A 17,909-nucleotide genomic window follows, 5' to 3' on the forward strand; every position below is an offset into this window, starting at 1 on the left:
GTTATCACAATCTGGACTTTGTAAAGATCATTTCACCTAGGAAAGAGCCTGTCTCTCCAGATACGCATTTTAAATACTGTACTCTATGGTTTTAGACAGTAAAGCAAGACAAAAAAACCCTATCCAAATAGGATGTTTGGTTATCATATACCACAAGAGTCTCCTAAATGCTGTTCTTAAGCAGCGTGATGACAAACAATAAAGAATCCTCTTTCCAACGTCCTTGTAGTTCTAAGGTAAAAGGAGTATTATTTATGAGTTAAGAAAACAGATGCACTAATAGCATTTCCCAGATATGCCACACTATTTTTAAAGCAGATGGGTACATGATCTCAATAGGTCTTAACTCCACTGTATGTTTTCCCCCAGATGCAGAATATTCTGACAGCGTGGACTTTCATTGCCACAAAATGAATGGAGAATGGAAAACAAAATATTTGAAAGATGCATGTTAACTACCTAAAACCTGCAGGCCACAAATTACTACAGGCAGTCACTGCAATAGCTGTTATTGTAATATTGTTCTTGAAATAACTATAAACAATTATAACAACTCTGTGAATTAATGGAATAGAAACTATTGTATAAGTTAGGGAAGTGTTTTAGATTGATTCTTACTGTAAAATATTGCATTTGGTAATAAACTAAAGTTTATTTACAATAAACAGAAAATCCAGTATACCAACAGACCAAAGGAAAAAGTGAAACATGAAAGAATTGCTGTGCTTAAAGGTTGTTAAAATATTTTGTATATGAATTTGACTTAAAATGAAAAATGGCACTTCATCCTAAAACTATCAATACCTGAATAAAAGGTATTAGAGACCCACTAAAGCAAGCAGGCCTCTGGTAAATCTGTAAGGTTGCTAAAGCACCTAGAGAAACACATGAGGAGATGGATGTGTTAAAAAAAAAAAAAGAAAAAAAAAAGAGGCACTTTGCTGTAATTACTGTATTACTAATGAATTTTGACAAGTTTAAATGACAGTTCTCAATAATAAAAATTGCACAGTTTCAGAAATAAACAATTTGTATAGTCAATACTACCTCTGGAACAATGTCCTCTCTCAAAAACTACTGAGTTTCGTTTTAAAGCACATGTATAGGAAATAGTGTGAGAATCACATTAAACCTCAATAAAATATTCGATTTTTACAGTATAAGAATAGTAGATGTGGTTGTTAATGATTTTCAATTCATAAGAGCCCTCTCCTGCCACATAAAGCACATACTAATCCTTCTGATCTTTATAAAGTATTTCTGCAATCACTGTAGCTACCATAATGCTTATAGTCTAGTAAAGTCTGTTGTTAAGACACATTAAGCATCTCATTGTTCAGAAGCAAGTTTAGTTCTCGGGCCCTTCCTTGGTCTTGGGCTAGCAAGTAAGAATGGAATTAACAAATACTTTAAACAAGTTCATCATAAAATAGCTTCACTAAAGTTTCCATCTTGAATAACATAAGTATACATTTAAGCTTATGAAAATATTTGAAAAGCAGGACCTGAACCATCTGGTTCTAAACTCTAATCGGAATAGTAAAGATTTTACAAATGGAAAAGTAATAGTTCTGAAGATGACTATTAAAGAGCTTGTACAAAGAAGTGAAAAGAAACAGATTTTTTTAAACTAAGGATACCTAGGATAGTCAACTATATTGTTAAATATGTTCTATTAATACATATACATAAATAGCTACTCATATTTTATATAAAAAAGTACTATTAAAGCCTTGCCATTATAAAACTAGTAGAACACCTGTATCTCTCACCAAGGCACTAGTGTTTCATTACAACTACAAAATTTACACAATGAGAGACTTTAAGAAACAAAACTAAATGCTATCTCTAAACCACAGTTTTCCTACTTGAAATCAAGCCCTGTGTAAAAGCAGAAACTACATCTGTGACACCTTTTACATTCCCAAGACTTAAAAATCTACCTGCTGCTGTCTAGGTAGTTCAGTCACTATTGTCCTGAACACCTGGATTTCCACCCAGCTGTGCAGATCTGTGTAAAGCATTAGTTAATCTGATGTCCAATGTTCTCTGCAGCTGTGCCTGATTAGAGTACTGGGGGATCTGGCCCTTTATTACAGGAAATCTTTGGTGGAGACATAGTTTATTGCATGTTTTTAGACTTCAAAGATTTTAAAGGCTATAAAACTGGGTAAGTTTTGTGAAGTTGTAGAAATCAAGGTAGTTTGGGTTTTATTATAAATCTAAGTATTGTACTTTGCATTTGTTTCCATATTTTCTAAAAACACTTCTGAATTACAAGCAAGTAGTGTTTCTAGGTGGAGACTTCGGGTACTTGTAACAGTGAAATTTAAATAAACAACACTTATGAGAAGAAAAGGGTTATAATGAGAGCAAATAGATTCCTTAAAGCAAAGAAATCCTGCTCTTGCCATCTAGTATGTGGAAAGTACTTTTTTTTTTTTTCCAGTCCATTTGCTGTTGAAGAAGGAAGAGAATATACTTTGCACAAAATATTTCAATACCTGCTGTGCTACAGAATCTGGGTGAATATCTGCAAATACTTTAATCATAGCTTACAGCTCAGGGCAGATCTCAGAAGTAATTAAATATTCAGGTAGTGAGACAAATGCTGAAGAGCTCTAAGTCACTCCCAGCAGGGATTTGCTTTCGCTAGCTCAGTGCTAACTTGGGTATTTTAAGTACTGCACTGCTGATGCACTTTGAAAGAGAGATACTGATACAATGATTTTGAAAGTAATATAGAAAATTTCTGTTTCAACTTATATTTTATATGCTTTAAACCTTCTTTAGAAGACATATATCCTAGAACTTCTCAAACTACCCAATACTTTGCTAGGTCTTAGGTTGAAATCCAGGTTGTTCAGCAATGTTAAAATTGTTCTGACCAGTGACAAAATCTTTGTTGTTAGATATCTAATTTTCTCCTAGTAGAACTAGTAAGTTAGGCATTGAATTTTGAGGAAATGTAGTGGTTCTTGAAATTTAACTGATTGTTTTCTTTTGGGATTCAATTCTAAGATTCTAGTTATAAGTCCTTCTGTCAAAGTTTACTTATTTTACTCTTGTAGAACAAAGCTACTTTGGTCAAGTTTTGTCACTGAAACCATAATACTTACAGTTTTTACTTTCTATATGATACAGCTATGAACATCTAAGGAACTTAAATTTTAAGAGGCCTTCTTAGTCACATAACCTTCAAATATAAACCTTGTCCGTACAGCACATTTGATGGTTTCTTTGCTTATAATAAGATTCTGCAACCTTGTTATCCTTAGCCTTATAAGAAGGGTAGCGGCTTAAGGCAGGATTCTAGCTCCAATTTGGATAGGTTGAGGACTTTGGAAAGTTTAGCTCAAAAAGAGCTAAGAAAAAGGAAGAGAGCCGGTTACAGAGTTTATTAGGATCCAGAATAAAATGTGATGCATAGAAAAACAATAACACGCTAAACAATCAGAAATACCGAAGTAGTTTCTTCTGAAAGATTTTTGCTCTGCTGTAGATCACTTGGATGAACTCATAGCCACCACTGCTTGATTTTGCCTAAATATCAGCTGTGCTTATTTCTAGGCTGGACAACTTCTTGGATGCTGGGAAAAATAACAACTTAGTCAGTGCTTTTGTTGTCACCATTAAACTATTGTTACTTCATCATGACTTTAGGAACTATGGCTTCTGGTTATTTTATTTCCAGCTGAGACAAAAAATGAAAATCCCAGTTGCTCTCTACTTTTATCACACTTACCACACAGAGTTCCAAAAATATTATTTGCAGTGGCTATGTTTTTAGAACTGGCTTTTCTCGGAAAAATTGGAACAACTGAAGCCTCATTTCTGCAGATTTTGTTGCTATGTGCAAATGTACAGACTGTGGTCATCCCGGCTCATGCCCCTGTTTGCATCTGCATCTCCTGTTCAGCAAGTTTTTCACATGATAAGCATCTGGCTATTACACCTCACAGACCAGGTAACTCTTCAGCTTGTTCTATAGCCCTTCTTTTGGCAATAACATTAATACCCATTTCTGTATTCTACCTATTCAGCAGTTTTCACAAAATGTTTAATATCTTTTACACCTTTTTCCTCTGGCCAGTTTCTTCAGAAAACAGTAGGTATTTAAGTCTTTCCAATTCACATGATTATGCTCCAAAGACTTTTTTTCAAAGCCATTACGAATCAGAAATTCAGTCTAATGAAACAGTTGTCTAAGTACAGTGCTTTAGAAAACTAGATTACCAAAGTACAAGAGAAGGGTCAACTAGTACGGTATAACTGGTGTTTTGCCCTTTTTTTTTTTTTTACCATATAAAACTCTAATTTACAGAAATGTTCCTGAAAGTGGCACAAACAGCAAGCATTCTTCACTTGCTCTGAAATACATCAGTGGTTTTAAACAGACTTGTCTGTTTCCACTGCAGCATATTAGCTATTTACTGGATATTCAGGACATACCATACTCCCTTTCAGCTCCAGAAAGAGGGGAAGTGATATGCATAGGTGATATTAGGTCACTGTTTAGAAGTTCCTAGTAATGTTGTTATAGTCTAGAATCCATACAAATTTTTCTGCATGCTTTATTTGCTAAAGGAAAGAACTCCCTCCTTTCCCCAAGATTCATAGATAGGACTTTGGAGTTTCACCCAAACAGCACGCAAGCATTTGCTGTGTCCTTACACAGTTAGCGCAGTCTCTTAACCACTGAAAGAGTCTTGGCTTTTGCTCTATGGGCTCCCCAAAATCGCTCAATAGCTAAAGGGCTCTACACCTCCCCCTTGAGCGGCTCGGCCCGCAGAAGAAATCCAGCTCGCGAGAAACCTACCGGTGCTGTGTGCGAGTGACCTCTTCAGCCAAGGCAGCGTCATTACACAAAGGTCACGGTGCAAAATTGTATTTACTTCCAAAATGAGTATGTTTGAGGTACAGCTGGTGTATTTTTCCTCTCTTCAAGATCCACAATGAAATGGAGACTAAAGGGGAAATGTAGTTTTAGTGGGAACGTTGGAAAAGTACTTTTTTGTTAGTAATACATTTTCTTTATGTATATTCACAAATTTGTGTGCTGTTGCCAGATGGACAATTATTAATAATTATTAAGTAAAAGCAAGTCGAGGGTGGACCATGAAAGTGTATTAAATTCCAAGAAGCTTTGCAAGAGACCAAGAAGTTGGCATGAAGCATATTTGCTGTGATTCAGCAATGGCTGTATCTGCAGACTATTAACATAGCACAATTATGGGTTTCAAAAAGGGAAATAAACCAAAAGTTACAAATTCATTTATTCTGATGATATTACTTAAAAGTATACTTGATTCTAAAATCATCTACTATTATGTCAGTGTTTGTCATGACTCATTCTGCTCAGTGATTAAGATTTGCCTTCTCATTTAATGATTCTGCCAGAGTTAAGATTCAGAAAAGCAGAGCTTACATTAAAATTTAAAGAACATAAAGCTTTTTTTCTACATTTTTTGTAAGCATCTTGACATCAGCAGCCTCTAAAATGAATACAACAATGATGTAAAAGACCTAGGCAAAAAAAGTTCCATAGCTTGTACAACTTCCTTGTTCAATTGATATTTATGTACAGTTCTGGAGTCATATCACTGAGGTAAAGACTGATGTCCTGCCAGATAAAATAATAGCAACAAGATACCAAAGCATTACAACAGCACATCTTTGCTATTAAAACACTGCAACCTCATTGCTGCTGTCAAACTAACCTAAACTGTCTACGCCGTATTTCATAAAAGAAATCAAGAACTTCTAATCGTTTCTGAACAGAACTGTACTTGTACCAACGGCAGGACATACAGAGTATGTGAGTCTGATGGCACCAGTGAGGGTTTTTTGCTGTGTTATGAAAGTAAATGCCTGTTGACCTTAGGCTCTATGTAGTGGATGTTTAGTAATTCTGCTTTTAGAGATCCTCCATGTCTATGTGCTGCCTATTCTAAGATTATTTTTGCCTCACAAAATAGATTTTGTAACTTGGTAGGACTGAAATACATGTTAAAGTGTAATAAACTGATGGTGGTAAAACTATTCAAGCCAACAGAAAGAGTGTGCCATTCTAGTAAAACAGTATTGTCTACAGACTGACTCTCAGTACCTTAATAGTCTTATTAATGACTTGATAAGAAGTACCCTATTAAAAAACCTTTGTATCTTTTGCTTTCTTAGCAAAAAAACTTTGTAAGAAAGTTTGCTGTTCAAGTTATGGAAGTATTGATGTTTTTAAAATTCAAATACTAGGAACACTAAGTTACTTTGAGGCAATATGTATCATTGTGAATTCTCACCTCTAAGAAAGACAGTGTAGGGTTTTTTTTTCTTCTAGTTGCATTACCTGTGGATATGAGTTGGCAGAGCAACTCTTTCTCCCTGTGCCATCCACGGTCATAGAGATGGGTGAATGGGTTGTATTCACCTCACCTGTTATAACAAGGTAATAATGAAGTGTTTAGTCTGAAGTATTTGCCTTAAGTTCTTGTCAATGTACCAAACAGGTTCTCTAGTGACTGCAGATGGAGCCTCAGGTGACTTGGTCAGGTTAAATATCTAGCCTACAGATGGGTAAAATTAGGTGAAAAGGTCTTTAGTATTAATTAATAGTAATTTTTTTTTTCCTTAAGGGTGGTCCCTCTGTCTGTTGCTACTACTCTATTTCACAGCTCAAAAGTATCAGTAACGTATGTTAACTGTCATATTACCTAACCCAATACAAGAACAAGGTAATTACTAGAAGTTAACAGCTTGTGTTGCCCTGGTGTCCACATCAGTACCACTGGCAGGCTACAGTGTCTTAATAAGGGAGAAGGAAGAATCTGTCTTCATTTAGTCCACACCCAGGGCTAAGCAATAGCAGTTTTTCTCTCACCCAATGTCCCTTCCCCAACGAGAAAGGAAATTGGGAAAAAGAGGGAGACTCAAGAGTTAAAATTAAACAGATTTAATAACATAAAGAAACCAATATAAATGCTAACACAAAACACACAAAAGTATACTTAGCTACAGAGTTGCAGCAGGTTGTCCAGGAATACCAAGCATCAGCAAGTAGGGGGGGCAGGGGGGGGGGAAGAGGCCAGAAGAGAGGAGAACAAAAACAGCCCCACCTCTTCTTAGCAAGCCCTCCCTTTCATAGTGAACTTGATTGTTAATTATATAGAATAGACCTGTGGGCCAGCCTGGGTCAGCTGCCCTGGGTTTAGCTGCTAATGACTGTGATCACCATGGCTGACCACAAACTGAAACAAAATCCCAACCAAACCAGGACAGAATCTAAGAGAAGAAACATAAGAGGAAGATTCCCTGGCTGTCATAATTGTGTGACTCCTACAAATTCCCCTTTCCTGCTTCATGGAAGTTTGAAGGAGAATGAACAACTGGAAGGCTTTTGCACCCATAACTGTGATGCCTGTCCTTTTTTTTCCCAGCAGATATTTAAAAAAGTAAAATACCAAACAACTATTAATGACTAGACATGGCTGCCATATTGCTTAATGGGCATTACAATTTAGGCATTATATTTTTTTATATTTTTGGGGTAAGCTTCCTGACTTGTTGGCAAGGCTCATGATATAATTCCTTTGTTTAGCATGCTTAGATCCACAGCTTGTCTTGGTTTAGAAGGCCGGTTGGCTTCAGTTTGTAGGACAATCCGAGCTTGAGTACATAACCAGTGTACTCAATGTGTTGAGGTACAATTTTTTCCACTTTGTGTGCAAGAACAACTGAACACACTTGATGTCTCTATAAATGATCTTTTGACCCTATAAAAATGTCAATGTCTCAATATTCGGCTTGTCTGGGATACATTTTCACTGAAGACTCAGAGAAGGATAAAGGCAATGCCATTTCTTCAACAGTCACAAACAAGACTCTCAGGAGGTATGTTCTACAAAGTAACTTTTCACCTTGGAATGAAAGCATATACGAGCACATATAGCCATAACACGACTTTTCAAAGCTGTACTTTTTAGATCTTGTTGACAAAGATCTAAAATCTTCAAACTGACAGCTCTGGTTACTCCCTCTGCAAATGTGTACCAAAAGGCACAGATTTTAAAAATATGTTAAAGACTGATTTCAAAGAAGAAGTTCAATTATGGTATGTGTGAAGACACTGTCTAGTGACGGATATGAATTCCTAAGCTTGCATAGCCACAGGACCTATACATGTGACTATCTGCAGGAAATCAGGGGTAACTTAATGCAAATCATTAGTAATTTCAAAGTGTTGACAGACTTCACAGCAAAAGATATGAAGAAATTTAAAGCACAAGTGTTACAGGAAAGTGATTGTTAAGGTTAAGGTTAAAGTTAAGGTTCCTTTAAGGAAATGTTGAGAACTTTAAAAGAATTATGTAGACTTCAGATGTAACTAAAGAACCTTACAGGAAGTTCTGAATGGGGAACTACAAATTCGATCCTGTCCAAACAGGATGTTTTGGGCAAAATTTTCCTTTGAGAATATAAAATACGCTCAGTTGACTTGAAACCAAAATAGGTTGTGAGGAACTATTAAACTAGAGGTATAATCTACCTGTGTGTGTGTGTTAAGCAATCATATTAGCATTAAGGCTCAGACCTGTGAAGTGGCAAACACTGTCTTTGCAGTGCTGGTTGACCTTAATTTCTATTACCTTTAGAAGGAAAGGAATACAGTGGAAAGTATTATGAGTTATTCAGCCCTCACTGATACTGCGAATGTAGCTTTTATAACTGTTATAAACACATGTTAATGAAGAACCTAAACTAAACAAACTTAACACAGCAGTTACTTCTATGTTTTGTCATTGAACAAAAGCAAATGCACATTAATTTCGCTACAAAGTATCAAAAGAAGTTTTGAAATGGGGACCATCTTAATGTCTTCTGGAAATGTCTTACACAAGAGAATATTTGACTACTTTAGGTTATCTCACAGTATAGGCCCCAAATCCCATTGCTATGGGGCTTGGAGACATTCTAATTAATTGACAGTAAAAACTATCAACTGCTTGATACATGCTCTTCAGGGACAAATTGTGAATTCTTTCACCTAGATCAATGAGGTAACAGTCACTCAGAATCAAGCAGAACTTAATTTCCCAAGCAGAAAACAATGATACACTCTAAGAGAACTAAAGAGGTCTGAATCTGTTATTCCACGTGCTTACTAACCGCTGCATGATCCACTGGTCTTATGTGACTACCTCTAAGCAGGTCCAGTGTGATACCTGTCCTTAGGTATCTTCCACAATCAGAAGATGATGATATCCAGTGACTTAGTTAAAAGGCATGCACTTACCTGACATCAGGGACTGGATTGCCAGCAACTCTGCATTCCAGCAATACTTTGTTTCCTTCAGCAACTTCCTGGCTCCGGAGCTTCTGAGTGAATTGAGGTGGTGAAGATTGATTCTCTTCCATGTTGATGAAGGGATGGCAAAGGACCATTTCGCTCTGAGTGAGGCTCTCCCTTTCAGAAAATTGTTCTCCATTCAGATGAACCCCAGGTAGTTTTGCCTCAGGCTCAGTCTCCTGATGTGGCTTGTCAAACTCCTGGTTCACTGAGGTACTTACAGCTGGTTGTTTCTTTCTAGGAGACAGGTATCCACTGTCTGGAGAAGAAGAGTCCCCATCAGGACTTCGGCCTCTTGTTTTTGCTGTCTGTCTAAATATAGATGACAATTCATCTATGAATGTGGCAGCTTTGTCACACAGCTTGTTCCTGAAAGGAACTTCTCCCTGGGATGCTGATTCAGACTTTGGGCTTGTCTTAGCCACACCTGGACCATCTTTCTCCAAATGTTTCAGGCTTCTAATGAAGCTGGGACTAGCAGTTAGCAAAGGTGAGGTGCTTGCTTGCCTCCTGGAAACTGTGACAAAGCTACTTGCTGTTTGAGGTGCAGTGGATTGCTCTTTCTGATTTCCTGGGAGAACATAACTTGCAGCAGATGATGTCAGACTGCTTGCTTGAGGCCTCTGTAAAGCATCTTGCTCACGCAGTTTGGTATCCCTGAAAGAAGGGTTTTCCGAAGTGCTGGAAAGAGAGGTGTTGAAGCAATGAGTAAAGTCTGGTGCTGCATTCTGATCCTCCTTCATGGAATTGGCAATGGCTTCCCGAGCTATGTCAAGGCTCTTACATATCTCCTCCTGGGTAAGGAAGGCTGAAAGTTCATTTGAAAATTCTCCATTCTGTATGTCTGATAGGGAATCATAAAAAAAGTCATGGTAGGATGAAGCTTCTGACATATTTTCAGGATATTCCTTATTGGTGCCTCTCTCTGCACAGTAAGCCTCCTTCAGCATTAAAGAAAGAGGCAATGCCTGGCCACAGCTTCTGTCTTGCATCCTGGAAGACACAAATACAATTCCTTAACAAAAAAAACCTTGTCAATAAAAAACCCCTGTTATATCCTGGGTTCCATAAGCTAGACACAAAACTGGGAGAAGAGCAGGACCCAACAGTGCATGAAATACTGTAAACCTTGGTTTCTATTAGAAGGGGTCAGGGCTGCAAATTCTCTAGGTGGAAATGAGAGCACTTAGGAGTCATTTTTCTCATATGTCTTCCTTCAGAACTATGAAGACATCCTTTGTCTGTACATTGCTTAGCACAAGCTCAGTTCCACTGGACCAATCTGAGTGATTTGTTATTTCACATCAATGCTGTTACACTTCAGTCTTTCTGGTTTTAGGCTTATGATGATTTCAGGAATATATTTACTTTTCTCTTTCCCATAACACTGTCTTGCAGACACTAAACCACCAAATTCCAAGAGAAAAACACTGTTCTAGTGGAAACCATTATGAGATTCTACACAAGGATGTTTGGATTAGAAATTCCAAGTTATCCTTTCTGTTTAATATTGATAATGTGTTTAATGTTATTTTACCTCTTGTGTTAATGTTTTTAACTTGTTACCTTTCAGTGCAATTTGGTAGCAGTTTTCTCAACACTGATAAGTGGAATATCAAACTACCACATGCTAAAAGTATAACACTAAAGAAACAGATTTCACAACCTATGTATCATTCTGCACCACATAAGTGTATAATGTATATTCTGTACCAGTTTTACAAAGTACAGAAGCGTCTATACGTCTGCAGTTTTCCCATATGATTTTAGAATGAGGATGAGCGCTCTCTGCTACTGTAAAGCCAGCATGAAACAAGACATCAGGGAAACTGCTTTTTTCCCAAAGGAAGGATCTGCCTGAAACTCTCCTTACTGAAATTTATTTGTCGTGCTGGTCACTAGATTGTGGGAGATCTGATCTTAAAAGTTAATTGCTGCTTCTTCAAAGCATTTAATTAAGTTGAACATTAGGGTCTTTAATTACCCTTGAAAATTCTCCTGTTCTTTCGACAATTTCTATAAGATTAATTCTGCACAAGATTTAAAAAAATATTATATTTTCTCTTAATGATTCAAAGTATTTCTCCACTGATAGATAGGTGGCTCGACAGTCATGAGATGCACTAGGATGTATTTTACATCAGCTTGTGCAAGCTCTAATTACCTTTACTCACTTCACCAGGGCTTACTCGGCATGTAGTCATTAACTGACTGATAGATTATTGGAATTCTTGGCCTGGCATACGTATCTCTTGATAAGTCTTCTTGTCTTGCCAACAGATTACAACTCAACACATAAAAAAGAAGTACAAGGGAACCAAAGCATTTTTGGATTTGATATATGTTTTTATAGAATACAGTGATAGGCTTGTTCTATGCTATGATTACATCTTTCTTTCCTTTTATCTGTGCTTACAGGGCAACAAGTTTAGCAACCATGCCAATCTCTTGTCAACAAAATCTAAAAAACTATATACAGTATAACTGACTACCACATAACGGCTTTAAAGAATGAATCTGAGAAGCCAAGCAAACAGTTGGTCTAGAGGCTCAGCTGTTAAGGCATAAACTGGATGAATGCCAGGGAACCAAGGGTTAAACCTGGAGAGTTTCTGCCTCCTTAATCTTAGTTATTTTTAAAAAATTTTTATTCAAATGAACAAAGATGTTAGTTTACTATTTAGATAACTCATAAATATCTGTGCTTCAAATGTTATCTTTGTATAAATCTGATTCATACTGGTTCTTAGCTTGCTCACATCTCAAAGTGATACATTACGTACTCAGATAAACTTCTCTGACTTCCAACACCAAGCTACTCTGGTGTTTCAATGGGTTATGGGTCAGAGGACAATTTCACCTATTGCTAGCCACCCAGCACGATGATTGAAATTAATGTGTTATGAATTATCTCCTCCCAATAATCAGTTTTATGCTTTTTTGTCACTCATTAGAAAAATATAATGGCTACATATGTCATAAGTTTCAAAGCCCAATGTCTAAATTCAGGTAAATCAATCTGTAGCTGGGTATTTAGATAAAGTCGATGAATTTAAACATGTGCTGGTTATTGGCAATTTCTAATGCTGATAAGCCTTCTTCATGAGAAAGGTCTGGTGCCTAAAAATGGACTTATATATCTAGCTTTAGACAGCTGAATGGAATGTCCCAGTATAAAGACATTTTTTCAGCCGCACTGTAAAACATAAAGCCACTATTCTTTTAGAGCAACTTGTAACCACAGAGAACTGGAGGTGAAGTACTGCTAACCCTATCAAGTAGCATATAAGATAATAATTAGAAATTTCAATTGCTATTTCTAGCTTCTCCAAGTTAGACTACAATGTATTTATAACAGTTTTCATCATCATTACTCATTAGGTAACCCACAAAGCCGTATACTGTATCATTTAAAGACACAGACATAACACACAATACGGCATGTAAATTAGTGTTTAGCTATACTTCCAGCATTATTGCATATAAGTTATTTATGGGGTCCTATTTGCTATATATTTAAAAATTACCCACAAGTAAACACACATTTTAATATCGTATGGTTTAAATATTTATTCAGAAAATAATATAGATGCTCTAAGGAATAATATGGTAATAGTAAATTCAAAATATACTGGATTATATTAATCTCAGAAAACATTTGAATAATTAATCAAATTAAGGTATTTAAGAGATAAATAATGAAATATGGAAAACTATAGAAAATTAAAGGACTCCTTTCAAGAAAAGTATAAGCATCCTGAATTTTTGGAACCTGTCCAATGAAAAATTATTACTTAAAAAAATATGATACAAAGTCAATCTGTTCAAAGGAATAATATGAAGGTAGAAATGTACTTAGTAAGATTTTTTAAAACAAAAAGGCATATATTTTTCCTCTGAATTTTGAAATCCTGCAAAATTACTCCCCAAAGTACAATAATTAAATTTAGCAGAAAATATAAAACAGACCTTACATTGAACAGGCCAATGTGAAGAGTCTCAAGTATAATTAACAGCAGGTAAAGTTGTTTTTTTCCTTCTTTATCTAAGTAGGCTTAAAATTGCTCCAGCTATTCACTAAAGATTGCTTGGTCCTCAGTAAGCATCGAGAAGACTGTGGCCTGTGTGTTACATCTGTGCTCTGTGACTATGTAATTCTTACCCCACTCATCTATATTTGGTAACTGAACTCATGTTTCAGCAGACTGCCACTATCTGGAATTCCAGTAGAAGCAATGTTAGGCCTGGAAGTGGCACAAAGTTCTGTGCCCTTACTACTCAGAAATTCAGAGAACTTAATCACTTAAATGAGCCATTTTTGTTGTATTTAACACAGTATTTTAGGCTGTTTTAAAATATTATTCTGGAATTTTAGGATGTGATTTTTGCTCATTATTAAGAGGCCTTCCTCCACAGGTCACAGAAAACACAGTGTGTGAAAGTTAATTTTTGAAAAATAATTTCTTTCTACAGCATTTTGTCTTATCAGATTTTTATTTTTTTAACAAAATTAACTATTTTTATGACAATAAGTAAAATAATTGGCTTTTTCTGCTAGAAGTAGTTTAAAAATAATAGCTTCCTTGTGCACCTTAAAATCTTCCAGGAAAAGAAAAAAACAGAATCATAGAATCATTTAGGTTGGAAAAGACCCTTAACCTTTTAAGAGTTATCAGCAGAAATGGTACATCTTTTTGTAATAATAGATAATTATTAATCTGTAATCATATATGACTGTACAAATAAATTTACTTTCTGAATTTTCACATCTCAAATGAGGTAATCCTATCATTAGAAAAGAAGTATCTCCCTCAGAAACTACACACAAAATCCTTGGAAACCATGTATGCTTTAAAAAGACCCCACAACTCTGACGCATATATTAACACTGAAACAATCAACATGAATTTCTGGTTTCATTGGCCTTGTAGAGTGTCATGAATAATACAGTCAACTCTCCCTTACTGGCTTTGCTAAGAAAGTACTTTCACCTCATTAAGAACTCCTGTGAGAGTTTTGTCTCAGGGAAGAAAATTTTTCTGTCCAAGAGCACACTTCTGCCTTTTCAGGCACATCATTTCCTTTGATAGTGAAAGGAAGAAGTAAACTGCAGTGACTGCTGGTTTAACCTACAGACTTTATCACATAATTTCCAGAAATAAAAGCAATGTGTGTGTAGGATTGTTTCTGCCAGATTGCAGCCTATTGGGAGTCAAATTCTCTAGAGTGGATAGGAGAAATTGTAGCTCCAAATAGGTGTTATAGACCTCCATCTCTTCTGCCAGTGTCCATTATATCTGCTCTCTGATTTGAATTCATTTTATGGGCTGGCACTTGTTATTAGCTCAAGGTCTTCTAGATATTGCCTTGCATTTTTTGCTGAAGTTTATTCCTTTAGCAACAGTGTAAGGGCAGCGGACCCGCTGTTGTGACAGAAGTGCCCAAGATACTCACAGCTCCCTATTGGTCCCAGACCATCTTTATGTGCTACCAAGTGCTGGTATCACACATTTTAGTTCAGTGGTTAATATAGTATCTTTCTTTGCATCTTCATACAGGCAATTACTGTCCCCTAATCAGAGCTTCAACAGATTCACTGTTGGATTAGGAATAGTTACTTACTTCACAATGTATACTAACCCCATTCTTATGACTTGGGATCCTTACCTTGTTGTAAATGAAATTAATAAAAAGGATTTTATTTCATGTCATTTTACAGTAATTCCAGTGTGTCAAATAAGAACAGAATCATCATTCTAAAAATTCCAGGCTAAAAACGGTACACAAAAAAAGGAGCTGGTCATACAAGAGTTAACCACTGTAAGCCTAATTTTTAAGCAGTGACCGCACAGAGCAGAATCCAGGCCCTGTGTCAGGCACCGGCCTCTCCACTAAATGTGTAAGAGTTAGCCACCTTGGAATGGAAGCCAAAAATAGCCTGCATATAAACAGCAACAAACTGCCTTAGGCTATCTTCAGCATTTTCTACAGGAGGGGTTGGATGAAATCCTGGTTCTTGGAATCACATGTTTAAATTGTCACTTCTGGGAAGAAAATATATCTGCCTGGAGACACCTGCAGAGATCATTTTTAAAGGAACTGAGCTTTTACAAACACAGTTGCAGTGGTGATATGTGTAAATCACCTATGCCTATTACATTTTGTAAAGCATGATAGAAACATTTGCCCAGAAAGTGGAAGATTTCTGTTCAGTTTATGCCTAGTGGCTTCAAGTGTTAGTGAAATACTCGTCATAACTTGCAAACTTATTAGGGTAAGGTTTTATACAGTTGTATTAAGCCACAAACAAATTTTCCCAATGTCATTCTACTAAGATTTAGGGAATGCTTTAGGGAATCCTTTGACCTATGCTGAATCTTTTGGGAACTGACTGATCAAGACCTTCCATTTTTATTGCAAAAATAATGTGTACACTTGTTTACAAAGGTGGTAGAAAGCAGTAAATCACTAGAAGTGAATGCCAGAGGGACTAAAACTTTGGAACAATTACACATTTTGAAAGATAAACATGTGCAATAATATGCAATGATGTAATAATTTAGCATTTACATGTAAAAATTAACAATAACATACAAACAAGAGAAAGGATATTATGCCTGATAATGCTCATTCCACTCCTGTTGCAATATTGTGGCAAATCCAACTCATGAACAGAACTCCATGGAGAGAACACTTTTCACTACTGCTAGATTTGATTGAGCATTGCTAGACTGGTCTCCTGAAACCTTAATAATAGTTTCTAATACTAGTCAGCCTGAGTCATTCAAAACCTCATGTCACAAACTATAAAGCTATTCTGGTTATACAAGCTTTCCATTCCATCTGATGAAGATGTTACATGATGCAAAAGATTTTCATTGTTAATTGGGCTAAAACCAAAATGTAATAATGAGCATGGCTCTTTACCCTAGTAATTTGTGTACTTACCTGACAAAGCAGAAAACCTCTGTTATGGTCCCTGTTATTTTGTATCTTACTCTAAATAGCAACAGGATAAAATACAAGTAGATAGGCAATCTCCTTTCCAAGACCTGAAGTCAAACTCCAGTCTGTAAACTTCAAATAAGAATCTTTAAGAGCTGCTTCTGCTTTAAGCAGCTGAGATAGATACAACCCCCTTTACCAGTTGCCACAGAATCCTCCAGTTATTTTGAGTCACTAACAGACTTTTTTTCCACCTCTGAAAGTTAAAAAAAAAATAAATCTGGTCACCTGTGCTTAAACATATTGGGTCACTGCCTTGCTGCATTTTGATGCCATACATAGCTTTGTTTTTTTTTTTATTTTCCCTCAGTATGCAAACATGTTTAATTTTGCTTGTAAATGTATTTGTAAATAAATTTGTTATATAGCTAGAGCTAATCTGTGGTATTTTATAGAGTGCATTGGAACTACCTACCTGTCATATATATATGAAAGTGTCAAACATAATGAAATAGTCAAGCAGAGTCAATGGTACTCCAATAACATTTTTCCAAGTTTCTGGAAGAGCTTCTCTGAGGATTTTCCTAGGAGGAAACTGTAGAAGTGTTATAAATGAGGACTCGAGAAATTGAGCAATTATGGTTTATTGCCAATGATATGATCAGTAAGCAAGCCACAATAAGCAAAGACAGCGCTGGGCGGCCGGGGAGTCACCACTCCACCAACGGCACGCCGAATCATACGGGAAACATCAATTTATTAGACAAAGCATACATATTCATTCAGATGAGTAAGGGTTATTACAATTAGTTCTGGGAATGGGTGTGATTATGTTAATTATTTTCAGGAACTCATTATCGTAAGTCTCCTCCTGTCGGTGTTCTGATAGTTCCTCTTGTCGGCGGTTGCCGTTAGTTGGTTGTGCTGATAATTCCTTACCTAGTTACAAGCTTAGCATATGTTATTTTAAACCTACTATCTTAACTAACAGGGTGGTCGTCTAGGAACACATTTTTCTTGTTATACGAATCATCCTATTTACGCCCCCCCCCTCCCCTTTATACAGTCATTTGTTTTTGACAAACATCTTGTACTGCTTAGCAAGCGTATTTGAAATTTCTGATCACGCAGCTTTCATGAACAAACATCCTGTACTGCTTATTACAGAAGTGCAACGGAAAAGCTCATACACCTTCAGTTTTGCTAGCAGTGGTACCAGTACTTGGTCTAGAAGAAATACAAAGGTTGTTAAAATTAAACTGTTAAAAGAACAGTAACAACAACACACTCTTCTTTTACAGAATACTTCATCAACAAAGTGACTGAGGGGCTGCAAGTAACAACAGTTCAATAAACTTAAAAATATCACAACTTTCCGGAATTACGACAGCTGTGAGTAGCAAAGGAAACCATAAAATGGAAAGGAAGGCTAATAAGCAACTCACAAAGAACTAATACTCTTTCTTAAACTGGGGATGAGATGAAGGCCTCTCAAAATCTATGGTATCTAAGGTCTTGCTGAGAAAACCTACCTCAGCCTGTGAAACCTGCAATTCAGCTTCCCTTATCTCAATACTAGAACACTTGTAATACTATTCTTTCTTAAGATGCCTTATTTTTT

The 17,909-nt window shown here is 36.3% G+C and overlaps 1 protein-coding gene and 1 long non-coding RNA gene across 9 annotated transcripts in view; one reads left to right on the forward strand and one right to left on the reverse strand.

The window, feature by feature from the left end:
* LOC137664858 (uncharacterized) overlaps positions 1–1,092 on the forward strand; it is a 33,843-nt gene extending 32,751 nt beyond the window's left edge. Inside the window, exon 4 of the long non-coding RNA XR_011048395.1 lies at positions 370–1,092. This is a non-coding gene — a long non-coding RNA (uncharacterized lncRNA). The remainder of the gene's footprint in view (positions 1–369) is intronic.
* Positions 1–13,467, reverse strand: part of PALLD (palladin, cytoskeletal associated protein) — a 229,050-nt gene extending 215,583 nt beyond the window's left edge. For 7 of the 8 annotated variants that reach the window (XM_068403430.1, XM_068403436.1, XM_068403435.1 and 4 more), the window contains exons 1-2: positions 13,318–13,467; positions 9,290–10,336 (exon numbers count right to left, since the gene is read on the reverse strand). In XM_068403430.1, coding sequence (XP_068259531.1) covers positions 9,290–10,336; positions 13,318–13,319 — 1,049 coding nt within the window. In that variant the 5' untranslated portion in view covers positions 13,320–13,467. Of the gene's footprint in view, positions 1–9,289; positions 10,337–13,312 lie in introns of all 8 variants that reach the window. The other variant, XM_068403429.1, reaches the window with a different exon arrangement.
* Positions 13,468–17,909: the final 4,442 nt, after the last annotated feature.

This window comes from Nyctibius grandis, chromosome 6 (genome assembly GCF_013368605.1).
Source record: "Nyctibius grandis isolate bNycGra1 chromosome 6, bNycGra1.pri, whole genome shotgun sequence".
NCBI lineage: Eukaryota > Metazoa > Chordata > Aves > Nyctibiiformes > Nyctibiidae > Nyctibius > Nyctibius grandis.